Here is a 14304-nt window from a genome sequence, read left to right as displayed (position 1 = left end):
AAAAATGTATAGCTGAAGTGTGTTATCTTAAAAGAACTTGTGATCTTATAACAAAGAAGTGTTCACTGACAGCACAAATAAATTCCAGCAGAGCTGGATACTCAATTGCCTTAATTTTCTCTTTTTTCTTCTCTTTTTTAATAAATCAATATGAACCTGGCACTTTGCCAGGTCTTCTGCTAAACTAGAATAAAATAAATTCAGGAAACTGAAAAGTAAATAACGCTCAGAGTCTAAATGGATCAGCTGGATATGGAGAAGGGAAACGAATGCTTCTATTTGGCATATGGGAAAAAATGCATATCGGGAGTGTGACAATGCCATTTTTCATCATCAAATACGAAAAGACTCATTTTGAATTAAGTGGTATCTCTTTTCCTGCTGTGGTGTAACTGCATGTTTCAAGGGCCAAGGGCACTTTAACTAGACCTTCTCACTCCTCTGCTCTTGAGAAAACAGATTAATTTCTACCTTTGTGCACACTGTTTTGCAGCCCATGAGCAGTGAATAAAGAAGTGGCGGTAACTGATCACCCCAGACCTAAGAAAGGGATGAGATGCTCTGTCACTACAGGATGATTCCACACAGCTCTTTAGTAAAAGATGCTTATCCCCCCTCCTGCCTCTAGTCTACATATAGGTTTACAGGCATACATATTACACACATTTTAATCACATATTAAAGGAAGGTTTAAGACTGCAGACAGGATAGCAAATCAAGAATGTGATCACACAATCCCATCAATTTTGTCCAAGGTCCTTAGTATTTAACTGTCATACTGCAATGCTATAAGGGGAAAGGCTAGGTTTTATTCTGAAGAATCACAAAAATATTTAAATCACAGAAGTATTTCATAACAGGTGCCCATCTGGGGTCTCATTTATGCACTGCCTCAAGATTTCTACCAGTCAAATTACTGTATTAGGAGCAGTATAGTAACCTTCTTTTTTTTTTTTTTAATTACTAAATTCAGCATGCTGTCCTTGTAGTACCTTCTTGCAACTCTTTAATGTTTCCCAGTGTTATACTTTGCAGGCTAACAAATTTGCCTAGACAGCTCTGCTCTGTGTGCAAATGAAAGGTGACGAATTCACTGTGGAAACAAAAGCATCTCCTCTGTTGAAGAATATGAGTTTTTAGTGCCATCTTAGCTTTGTATACAATACTTACACCTCTATCAAAAGTCCAGGTACTGCCAAACACATCTGATTTCTCACCTATTGAAATCCTTCCTCAATAGGAAACCCACACCCTTATTTTCATCATTTATTTTACCAGAGTAGAGGAAGAGGAATACAATCTAAAACTTTTCCTGGGCAGGTAAGTAGTGAGTGAAAGTAAGTAAAATCGAGAAGGTAAGAAATAGGTCAATGTGAGGGAGCTGCAGTCACAAGAGAGACTCTTCTTTAGAATCTGCCAGCTTCTCAAAAGTGCAATGGATGCTCTCAAACAGAGCAAAGCACATGAAATGGGGCAACTCATAAATTAGTGTGCAGAGACACAGATATGTACATATCAGTGTAATTGTTGAGGAGTGAAACTGGAATGCTTCACAAAAGCTGGGTACCACACCACAGTGACTTGTGACATGAGAGATGCTTGCATCTTAGCGTAGGAAGCAGGCACCCTGATGCTTGTGTAAACCCTGAAAGAAGGAAAGAGAAAGACGAAGAGGGAGGGAGGGAGGGAGGGAGGGAGGGAGGGAGGGAGGGAGGGAGGGAGGGAGGGAGGGAGGGAGGGAGGGAGGGAGGGAGGGAGGGAGGGAGGGAGGGAGGGAGGGAGGGAGGGAGGGAGGGAGGAAAAAAAAAAAAAAAAAGAGGTTCACAGAGCCACAAGCCTCCTTGATAACCAAGTATTTTTCCTTCAGACAGGCTACTCATAGCACAAAAACCTTTTCAGTCCCAGAAATCTTCCTCCCCACCTTGTTCTGTGGGAATATTCCAGGAGGCATTCCAGGACCTGTTACACACACACACACACTTTTTTTTTTTTTTTTTTAACAAATAATGATTTTACATTGATATTTAGGAAAGCACAAGGCTAGAAGCTCTGGCTGCAGTCCAGAATAATTCATTTCCTTACACAATTCAGGTAACATAATTCAATCCTGATTTGCTACATCCGTACTACTTGAGCTGTGAACCAGAATGTGCAGCAACACAGATGACACAGAAAGAGGCTGTGGCAATTCAGCTGAGCTCTGAGTCCGTGTTTGAGATAAAGGAACAGTAATTTATTAAAACACAGAAGAGACTGGAGTTAACAGAGCAATTTCAGAATGAGTTTATAAGCAATTGCTTCGTAATCATGTTTGAGCTTAAGTCCTTAGAAAATATGCACACCATTGGCACACTACTGATTCCAAGTTAACAATTCACATCATTACTGTCTTTTAAAAGACATCATCTAACTTTTGGAGGCTGCTTATTTAACGCTAGCTCACACAAAAGCAACAAGCTCATTAGAAATGCAGAATGCTTACCCTGTGAAACTGGTTTTCCCATAGTATCTGATAGAACAAGTCACACCAAACCTGACCACCTGACCACTTGCTGAAGAAGTGGAGAAGTGGGACATTTGGGTGCAGCTCCTTGTTCTCCTACATTCTGCAAAACCTTTACTACTGATCTGTGAAGTCAATTTGAGCCTAGTTTTCTGCACAGCTGTTTAAGGGGACAAATAGTACCCTACCAGACTTGCCAGGTATTTTTTGTCCCATGGGTGAACAGAGCTATCTGTTCATTATTACCCACCATGGAACAGCTGTCCTTCCACCTCTGGACCCCATGGGGCACAGAGAGCACAGGGAAGCAGTCAGAAGGAACCTTGTACCTTCAGCTCTCCAGGGAAACAGACAGAACACATCCCATGAGGGATTCAAAGCAGACTCCTCTTCGACAGTTCTTTGCAATTTTAAACCAGTTGGAGGTTTTCCATGATTACTGTGATTCACTGTAGGCCAGCAATGTTCACAAAGCAGCTCTCTGTCATTGTCTGAACTACAAGCTACAGGGTTTGCAGTTCCTGAAAATACACATCCCATAGGACACAAACACCAGCACAAAGAAACTATCTCTGTTCAAAGCACTTTCAAACACTAAGAGAGAAATACAGATGCGCCACAAAACACAATTCCTAGGAAGCTGAAGAGCTACTGTAGGATCATCATTTGCTGGGACCAGTGATCCCAAACAGGTCTACAAGGGTGTTCCCACACCCTTGCCAGCTCACAAAGGTAGAAAGAGCCACGCTGAGATGTGAGGCAGGCAAGACCTGAACCTTGGTGGCAACATCCATCCCTGTTTCTGAGAAAAATGCTTAGGAAAACCTCCTGAAAGAAAACAAAAGAGAAAGGGAATCTAATGGACTGCTGAAGGCAACATTTCTACTACGACCAGACTCAAAACAGTGGTTTCAAGAACAACACAGTATTTCCTTAGGCAGATGAATTCTTCCCTCTCCATGGAAAATCTGCAGAGGGAGAGCTAAAGCACTTCTCAAATTTCTAGGGTTTTCCTCCCCTTATCTACTGCTCCTCAGGACAAAACCTGACCTGCTTTCATTTTTCCTTCTTTCACACCAGACATTTTCATCTACCACAAGATTTTCAGAGCCTAACACCATATTTACTTGTGAAAAAGGCTTAGCCAAACCTGAATTTCCTTGTTGTTCCATTTGAGTCCAGTAAAAAGTAGCTCACTCAGAAATACTTGAAGTCATGATCCAAATTCTATTACACTTTCTTTAAAACAAACATTAAACTGGTCCTCACCCAACAGGAATATTAACTTGACAAATTTCCATAAGGATAATGTCCAGGAACAAATGATCACAACCAGCTAATTCAATCCACTAAACCTCCACATAAACTACAGAGTATATATATATTAGGACTTCTGGAACACTTACTCCTGGCTGGATTTCAGAGGATGCAATTATAAGAGGGGAAAACCCCTATCAGATGTGCAACTCTTAATGCTGTATCAATTTATATTCACTAAAAATTAGAATGTAGACACTTTAACCGCTTAACCAACTCTGTTTCCTTAAAGTTTGCTGCTAATTTTTCTAAGCGACAGGAAGAGGCATAGAAGCCATTGCAATAAAAAGAGCAAGGATAATAAATCCAAGTTTTATCAGGTGAATTTTAGATCAGTGATTTTTTACACTAAACTTCTGTCACTTCATTGAAATTGCTCACCAGTAAGAATTACGTGGTTTTAGCTAAAACCAAAATCTATTGTGTTTTAATTTCAATTTTCTGATTCTGCAGCTTCTGAAATACTAATTATCTAATCACATTTGAAAGGCACATGCAGGTCATACATTAAGGCTCAGTTAATGCAGAATTGAATTTCATGCTAAAAGACTATTGAATTTCTATCCTTACAGAAACAGTAAAAGAAACCCAACTTGTCATGGAAACATATTTTTAATGAAAATTCAATAGGCAAAAACCAGTTTTGAAGCTCAGGGAAACTCTAAGACATTTCTCCCAAGATCAGCCAATACAAACAACAGAATTACTTCTTTTCAAGTCAGTCTGTACAAAAGGCTATCTTCAAACTTTTCCTACACAAAAGGGAAAAAAAAAAAAATCAATCCTCCTGACTTCATTATTTTCTCTCCGCCAGAAGCTAGGTCCTGTGCAAACCAGCCACTAGAGGGTAGCGGCTCTCAAGCACCAAGCACACAGGCAAGCACGACCACTGTGGTTTTAGGCGTTGCGGTTGACCCACACCTGCATAGAGCACGGCCTCGATGCGGTCCTTGATGTGCTGGGCGCTGCCGAGGGCCAGCAGCTGAGCCGTGCCGTTGGGAGGCGGCACCACCAGCGGCCCCACCAGGAAGGCGGCGGCAGAGCCCAGGTAGTTGAGCAGCGAGGCGATGGCCGTGGCCGTGGCGCGCTCGTCCGGGGAGAACCACGTGGTGGAAAGGAAGGGAGCCGCGTTCATCACCGTGGGCCCCGCCAGCCCGTTCAGCAGCTGCCCGCCGTGGATCAGCCTGAAAGACAGAGCACAGCGCGGCCGGTTGCGTGAGAGCTGCTGGCTGCGGTTTGCTAATTAAAAAGGCACGTGAGGTACCGAGGGCTGGAGATGGAGCTGAGCACAAAGAAATGAAAGCCCTGTGCAAAAGGATATTCAGTACACTAAAAGAAACCAAATTAGATTGATTTAAAGAATCCGGAGCTACTCTGATCTCATTACCTCATATAAAAGGAGAAGCAAATGTTCTCTTCAAAGCAGAAAAGGGAATAAAAGGGACTTTCTTTGCAGGGAAAAGGTAACATGACAGGATATAAAAGTAGAAAAGGTGCAGAAAAGCTTTAAATTACAAACATGGGAAACCTGACCCTCCTGCCTGCATAAATCCCAACCGAAGATTTAAATTAGTTATGGCAAATCCAAAATTGAAACACTTCAGCAAAATACTCTGCATATTTTTTCACTGCATTATTTATTTTTATTTACACACTCAGACGAGCTCTATGTGCCTACAGATGAGAAGGCCGGGCTGTTAGGGTTTCCAAGAGAGTCATCTTCTCCAGCAATCTGGCCATTCTCAACACACTGCTGAAACAGCCAAGTAAACCCAGATTTTTCTCATTTTTCACACTCATCAGGATTTAACAGATAAGGCTGGTGACAGAACAGAGATAGTACTTCCAAGCAGTGAAGTCTCTGCAAAGTTTGGCTTAATATTAGTACAATGAACAAATACAGAAAGGACTTTTTGAAGGCTCTCCTACATGTGGAATTCAGTCAGGAATCTTCCACTTTGACTTTTCCAGAAAGTAATCAGCCATAGAACGCAAAACTCTTTTGGAATTTATATAAAATCTTCATGTCTAAAAACCAGCTAGAGAGTCACATGAGATATTGCAACCCTCCAAAGTAAATCTATTCATTGTGCAATAAAGTGGTGGCAGATGATATTTTCAAATGGGTGGTGTTTTTCTAACCATAGCAGGAACTCAGTGTTATTGCTGTAAGACTTGAGTTGTGAGACATAAAAAGCTACAGCCTGAAAATGGGGAAACATAAGCCAGCATTTAGGCATTGTTTCAAGCCACAAATGGCTGAATAACATACAGTGTAGCAGGAGTTTTTTAAAGCACACAAAGGAACACAATATGCAAAAGAAATGCCTACAGACTCTATTGAATTAACAAGATAGATTGCAATAGAAAGGAATAGACGCCACTGATTCTCAGTGGATTGGAAATTAATTTTTTAAACAAAATTTATAAAAAATATACAAAAAAGAAGCATTATTATGTATCATCTGAAGAAAACTCTTTCTGAGCTGGGACAGAAATAATATCCACTCTTACTTATAAGCAATTCACTGTTTCTGGAGGTTTTTTTAATCCTCACACAGAAATGACAGATTTCATTACAGGTGTTGGTGGTGTGCTTCAGATGGACATCACCAAGGCATGGTCAGGCCTTGTCAATGCTTGTTAAACTGTCACACACACTAAACCAAAATGAAATCGTTTTTAATAAAGAAAAAGTACTATATAAACAATGCTCTGGTATTTTTCTGGAGGACACATTACATCAATTCCCTATGGTTACTCTCCAGTGTACTTGGGACAAACCAAGGTATCCTTGTGCACTTTGGTATTTTCATTCTCCTTATCTCACTACAGTAAGTTATTCTCAAACTTCTAAAATGTTCCAGGATATTTGCAGAGCTATGGCACATCCCCAGAAACCATTGCATTTCAGTAGCAAGTGAGGTAACTACTGCAACATATAATGATTTTATTTTAGTATTTCCTCCTGCTCCAAAGTGAATTTAATGTTTAAATTATGTTCTTGCTACTGTATGTTTGGAAAACTGTGTCACCACAAAATAATCTTTATAGCTTTAGGTGTACTACCGCTTCTGTTCACTGACACCGCTCTGGTATTATTGTTTTAATTCAAATTACAATTGCCTCCTCTGTAGTCATCCTAAAGGCAAATAAAACTCAGTAAAATCAGAAAAGAGTACAATAGTTCTGCAGCATCTGTGGTCATGTAGGCACTTCATCTGACAGAAGAAGGAAAGTTTTGTAAAAAAAACCCTAAATAAACCATCAAAAAAAAGCCCCCAGTTTATATACTGTGAAGATTACACACACATGTTTTTACCACTTCAGATTTAGATTATGTCCATCATCTGAATAAAGCTCTATAACTGATCTTATACTCAAAGAGAGAAACAAATGTTAATTTTACTTTGCAGATCCCAAGGGAGAAAGTAGCAACTTAATCCAGAATTTTAATTCTATATTAGCTTTTTGTCTTTGTTGTTTTGGCTTTGTTGGTTTTTTTTTTTGGTTTTTTTTTTTTTTTTTTTTTTTTTTTGGTTTTTTTTTTTTTTTCCCCACAGGGTGAGCCAATTTTGCCTCTCTCAAGGTGTCTTTGGTTGGTGTTTTCTTGGCTGCTCTCTCTCCAGCCTTGTCCTGGCTGGTGTGCTCTGTTCACAGATTTGCATTTTTGGCATTTACTAAGCCTGACATTATCATCCAGGGTAGAGCATCTCTTATCTTCATATTGTTTAATTTCTCAACTCCAACATATTTGAGTTAATAAACACTATTTTCAGACTAAATTGCCATCAATATACAGACTACTACCTCAACAATCTCTGCATATGATAACAGCTTAAACCCTATTTTATCTCTTTTTCAATACTGGCTTGAATTAAGCTACTTTTTCCTGAGAAAAATATTATTTGCATGGTTCTTCTGCACATGCTTAACTCATTTCCCCAGAGAAGCAGGGATGAGAGATTCAAAATGCAATTCAGAGCATTTACTAAGCTGCTGCTCTGGAAGATGTATGTAGCAGCTGCTCCACCTGACAGAGAAATATGAACATAACAGTATTGGTGGCTTTTTGCTGTTTGTTACATCTTATCAGCACTGCACTAGATTTTGGTCTCTCAGCCTGTGAACTCGTACACCATCAGTGCTAAAAATTGCTCCAAGACCAAGAGAGGTTTGTTTCTGTTATCCCCGGATTTTCTTCTTGTTTCTGCTACTGAAAAGGTGCAAAGAGGAACTGCATTTTCCTCATCACTCTTCCAATTTCATTCTACACAACAAGTTTTCTCTTTCCTGAGGAAAGGGATGAAAAGATAACTTTAGCTCAGGATCTTACCCAGATGGAAAAACATTTTTCAGTCTCACTGCACTATCAAGTGTAATGTTCATCTGTTACTTTCCCAGCGCTGTTTTCAGATGTGTTATTTATCCAATCATCATTTAATTATTTTCATGTATCAAAAAGCAGAAAGCTATTGAGGTCAAATGATAGAAAATAACATGAGCAGAAGGCTTTTTAATCACAATAATGAAAGAGAAAATTGGAAAAAAGTTACACCAGAAATTCATTCTTAACTTACAAAATAATTGATGACTGTAGCTTAAAGCAAAATTGGGGAAGTAAACATCTATCTAAAATATTTTGTTTCTAACTGTCCAAGTGACCAGGTCAGGACTCATTTTGATATGTCAAGGTTTTTGCACATCTGACCTCACTGCTAATAAATTTATGTGCTCTGCCAGACTTGTAATTTGCAATTGAACATGAGCCCTTTATGAGCCCTTTTAAAGAAAAAAAAAAATTGAGGACTGATAGTAAATGGTAGTGTGAAATATCACATGGCAGAGCATCACAGTAATGAGTTAACTTACATATATACATTATGTATCTATCTAAGAAAATACACATATGGACACACACACATACTTTTGCACAAAACAAAGATCACATTTGTTCCTAAACTGGCCTCTGAACTGCAAAAATATAGTACAAGGGACAGTTCAAATACAGCAGTAGAAATTAGAGAAGAAAAACTCTTACTGTACTCTACTGTCACCTCTTACCCAATTTTTTTTATCAAGTCAAATTATAAATAACTTTAATTATGAAGTTTTCACTACTTCCTTGAGAAGACTTGATACTAGTACTGATCTGGAACTGACCTGGTTATACCTGCCTTACTCACTTCTTGCAGTCACTCTTGAAATATCCTAACAGGCAGCAACAAAGAAAGCCATGTAAGGCTATAAATGCTGGAATTACAATATCACTGAGCAAACTGGGTATGAAAAAAGTGAGATTACACAGGAAAAAGATTCTAGTGACTGATGATAATACCATACAGTTAAGATGGGAAAGCTTCCATTTACAGTCAGCTTTATTTTTCTTTTTCTCCTTGTACAAGTTGAAACTTTGCATGCATGGTCACAGTCACATCAGGTACTGGATTTATTAAGCTACTTAAAAGCTGTGTGGCACATAAGTAGTTTTTCTAGGTAAAAAATCCAGACATTTTGTGTTCCTACCACTGTGTATCTAATGCCTGGACTTTGGAGAATTTTAAATGAAAGAAGATCTCATTAGTTTCTGTTCTGGGAAAAAAAAAGGCAACTGGAATGAGAACTACTTACTCAAAAAATTACTTTTGATACAATGGATTTAAAACCCACAACACTAAAATAATATTCAAAGTTCAGTTCTAAGATATGTTAACTTTTTCTGGAAAGGCTAAGACTGGAGAAGTTGGATCAGTATTTTACCTGATTCACAGTGTGGAAAAAGCATTTTCACCTTTTCTTTGGCAGACAGCACAGTGAAGAGCAGGGCTGCCAACCCCAGGGTGTTGCTCTAACTCTCTAAACACAATGACCCCAGCCCAACTGGAAAATTCAATTCCTTTTCATCTTAGGAGGAAGTAAAGCTCGTTTCAAGAGCCCTGAGAAGAGGAGATTCTGGTGCAGGATTTTTCGTTAAACTTCTACCATGCTTTCCCCACTCACTGCCATGAGACTTGACCACTTAGTCACTTTTGAAACTTCTATGCAAATACAACAAAAATAAACTGCAAATAAGTTTTGCCACCGTTGGGCAAAGTGTGAGGAGCAACGAAGTCACAGAGAGTGCTTATTCTGCAGGAAGACAGGGCTACAGTGTGCCACTTACTGTGGAAAAGATTAGTACATGAGCTGCTGATCCTAACAATTACAGCAAAAAGCAATTCTGGATAAAGAAGTTGATGTTTTATAAAAATGGATGGCTAATATTTCTTTCACATGGCCTGACAATTTCATTCACTGAAACAAGTGGATTGCAAATTAGCTCCTGCTAATTTGGAAGACAAATAGGTTTATGTAGTGATTAGCTTATTGTGGGAACTCCTGGAAGCAAATGAAAGAGACCCTTCCTTGCACTGGAGGACTTCAGAGAACTTTGAAGTGCTATTGAACTTAATGTCACTACATGGCAACAAAGCAAGCAAATACCTCCTTACTCTAGAGTGTCCATACTGACGTGTGATGCAAACTGCTTGCCCAGGAAAAAGCACATGAAAAGCCATGGACTTTATATAAAGCCACATTATATATTAGGAGACTGATTATACCTCAGAGGGAACCAACATTAGTTTTGTCAAGAACCATTTCTGATTTTTCACAATCAAGCTACTAGAAGTGGACAGAGCTTTTCCTTTAAACTGACAAAAATAAATATAACAAAAGAACCTCCTAGTAAGAGGAACTTTTTCAGCCACTTATAGGGCAAAAAGAATTAGGGAGGTCAAATTCATGCTTTACTGCAATTCGCTGCTACAGAGTATGGCAAATGCAAATGATGTTTTGTTTTTACCCCAAAGAGAGAACACCAAGGCTCTATGTCTGGAAAAAGACTGGAAAGAAAAATACCTCCGGGTAAAGCAATGAATTCATCTATTAAAAATAACATTCTATAGATGAATTTCATGGAAATGTACTTCCTTTTGATATTTTCATTAAATGATATATTTATACTACAAAAGCTTTCTGTCTTCTGGATATTCATGGATTGAGGCCATTAGCATTTTTTAGCTTGTTTTTGATTCATGCGACCATTGATATGTGGAATAATTTAAATCTGTTTTTTCCCCCATCAGTAAGAAATATTATTACAAGCAGAAAGCCTGAGTCATTGTTTGCTACATTATCTCCAGAAATAGAATGAAAAAGAAAAGACAGAAACTTAGAAATGCACATTTAGCCATTTTCATCAGGAATTAGGCTCATGTTTTACCCCTGTATGAACCATGGCCTCTGACAGTCAGTCAGACCATTATGGGAGAGGACTTGGAAAGGACCACAGCATCTCCATCCCAGGCATTCCAGCCTCATGTCTCTTCTCCCACATTTAAAGAAAATAGCAAACACATTTACAATGGTCTAAAAGCTAGTGGGTTTTGAGATTAAATTTAAAGGACTGGAAAACCAGAGTTACTCCAAAACTTATTACTGAGAGCCTGCTGAGAAAGACAAGTGTTTGCAAGGAGAGGAAGCAGCAATCTCAGGCAAAGAGCCTGAGGTGTCCATCACACATCCTGACAGAGGAAAGGGATGAGGTGGGTGTACAGTGAGACCCTCCTGGCACTGTGGTGACAAATTCCCTTGCGTCCTCACACTGCGTTATTGTGCAGACATCACACCTGTCACACAGCTTGGGGGGGGGGAGGTTCTTCACTTTATCCAGGTTTGAAAGATAAGGGCACATAAAGTCAAAGCTGAGGGGCTTTTTTATTAAGTTCTGTTTTCTTGTTTTTCTTTTAAAACTAACCAACTCCACAAACCCATTACTAAAAGAAGAAATATTTAAAGCAACACTAATAGAGGACATGCTCATCAAATATGAACAGACCCAAAGTACACATTGTAAACATGAAGTAGGCAATTACATTATGGGCTAATGAGGCAAAACATACTGAAAAAAATTATCAGGGAAGTGCACCAGGACTGGCTGCTATTTGGGCTGCTGTGGGAGAAGGCTGATTAAGATTACTTAGAACAAAAGAGGTTCTAAGTAGGATTTTTTAGTAAAAGAGTAGGAGTGTACAGGTGATGCAGCAAATTAAGGAATGAGATAAACAAGACCTATTTTAATATTCCTGAATAATTTTTCTTAAGCGAAAGAGCAAGAGGATGTTTTGATTATAATGCAGCAACTTCAATATAAATTTGATTAATATGAATTCTTGAAGGACAGAAATTAGCCACCATAATATGAGTCACAAACTAAGCCAAAGAGCTCAGTATGACTGAAAAATAAAATTGTTCTACAGTTAAGGATACCACCTGCCATTATATGAGATGAAGCTAAATATCCCACAGAGAATATAAATTCTCTACCCTCCAAGAACAGGCTTGCACTAAGTGAGGCCTTGCAGAAGTGCTGCCCACTAAATACTGCTGCAATACCAAGCCCTTTCTGAGTTTATTTTAATGTACTCCAAGAATTTACACAGGGGCTGTAAATTACTAGGCACGCTGGTTGCAGGTGGATGACGCCCACAGTGCCATGGCCAAAGTCCAGGACAGGAGCAAAAGGAAAAGAGCCTTTATGACCAGAGCTGTCAAGCAATCTCCTTGTTCCACTAGGGCTGGTCCAGCTGAAGGAGAAACCCATTTGGCTGCCCCCCAAGCTGATCAGGAGCTGCTGGTGCATCTCAGGACACGTGGCAGAGCAGTGGCAGGAGGGACCACTGGGCTGCCAGAGGGACACTAAATCACCCCCCACTACCATCAACAAATAAGCAAAGCTGGAAAAAATCATAACCACTTAAGAACACAGGACCTCTAATCTAAAACAAATGCTTTGGAGCAGAGGTTAAAAAATAAACCCTGTATACAAGATGAAACTGGTGGAAGTAATAAAAACAAGATAAACTGTTACATTACAGAGGCATAAAAAATAAGTATCCCCCATGTGAACCTACTCATGAATGACCTGTTTCCTTTTTTCCTCACTTTCCTATTTTTCTGATGCCACAGATTAACCCAACTCAGCCTTCCCCCAGCACAGCAGCACAAATCAGCACCAAAAGCACCAGGCAATTGCTCAGTCTTAATGTTTTCCCCCTCCACTTGCTGAGCTACAGCACACAAACAGGTGTGTTTATTCATCTTTCTACTGCCAGACCCTCACTTTGGATTAAATCCTTTTTTCATTTCTCTTCCCCACTGAGGTAGGGAGCACAAAACATTCAGCACACTCTGTCTTTATTCCTTACAGGCTAATTTGTCTACCATCCTCTCCTAACAGGCTCTTCTTACTTCCTAGAACACTTTAATTCCTCTTCTCCACAGATGCTCCAATTTGGATTGTTTTGGGTTTTTTGAGCACAGAATTGTGTTCAGTATTACCAGAGAATATAGGAATCCTAGTATGCCTTTCCTTTACTGAAATAACCTCTTCCGAGATGCTACTTTGCATTTTTCATGCCTAAGAATGGTGGCTTATGGCAGCAATAAGATCAGAAAATAAAAAAAATTAGATGATCCCATTAATTTTTTAGGCTTTAAGCAACAGAAAAGGGGAAAATGTGGAATTATTAAAGGGTAAGTATAATAAGAGTAAAATACAAACTAGGTTGCAACTAGCTAATAGAAACAAAATGTACCAAAGATGTGCTAAGAGTGAATCTTCAAATATAGTAAAGGAAAGAGTTCACAACAATACATATATAAAAGAGAAATATTCAAAATCCTAAGAACTGGTAATATTAACAAAAAGACCCATTTACAGGATCTACCAGCTATTGGTGTGTCTTCTATAAATGACTGTGTAAACAACCTCTCTGTTTCCACTGTAATTCTCTGTGCTGTTTTGCTGGATTCCCAACAAACATTTTAATTGTACTTACTGCCAAGGAGCATCCTCTCACTGCCATGATTCAAGGTCCTCAATAACTACTTCTCTGTTGTGAAATCTAATGTGAAGGACTAACACTACCAGCCCACAGCATAAGAAGTTCTAATAAATTGCTTAATTAATGTGTTCAATACAAATGACAAATTGCGTTACATCCTTTACTTCCATGTCTTTAATTATCCTGCCTTTCAAAACATTTTAATAAGTCTTACATCACACAATCAGTCTTAAAAGACAAAGTTTTATGGCTATGGGCTGATTTCTTAATTTTATTTCCTTCTTTTACATGTTTCGGCTCATACAGCTTTTTGCCTAGATTTAAGACCTAAGATGTATGTAAATCTATTCCTAAACACAAAATACAAGGTAAATATGAATGCAATGTGGAGGGGAAAAGATAAACTCTGATTTAGTATATAAAAAAATGGCCTCCCAGTAATGTTAATGTTCAGGATAAAATAATCAAACCCTAAAAGAGTCCAGTGACAAGCAGGTGTCAGAGGGAAAGGACTGGACAAAATGCAGGCAAGAAAGCACTAGAGATATTCTGGTAACCTCCAGGGAAGGGAAGATTCAGGAAAGGTACAATTTGGTA

General features: G+C 38.9%; 1 protein-coding gene across 1 annotated transcript in view; it reads right to left on the bottom strand.

The window, feature by feature from the left end:
- SLC49A4 (solute carrier family 49 member 4) overlaps positions 1-14304 on the bottom strand; it is a 71375-nt gene that overhangs the window by 33073 nt on the left and 23998 nt on the right. Inside the window, exon 3 of the mRNA XM_053947251.1 lies at positions 4742-5004. Within this exon, the coding sequence (XP_053803226.1) occupies positions 4742-5004 (263 nt within the window). The remainder of the gene's footprint in view (positions 1-4741; positions 5005-14304) is intronic.

Source organism: Vidua chalybeata, chromosome 7 (genome assembly GCF_026979565.1).
Source record: "Vidua chalybeata isolate OUT-0048 chromosome 7, bVidCha1 merged haplotype, whole genome shotgun sequence".
Lineage (NCBI taxonomy): Eukaryota > Metazoa > Chordata > Aves > Passeriformes > Viduidae > Vidua > Vidua chalybeata.
The sequence above is the reverse complement of the archived record's forward strand: the minus strand, read 5'-3'. Positions and strand labels throughout refer to the sequence as shown.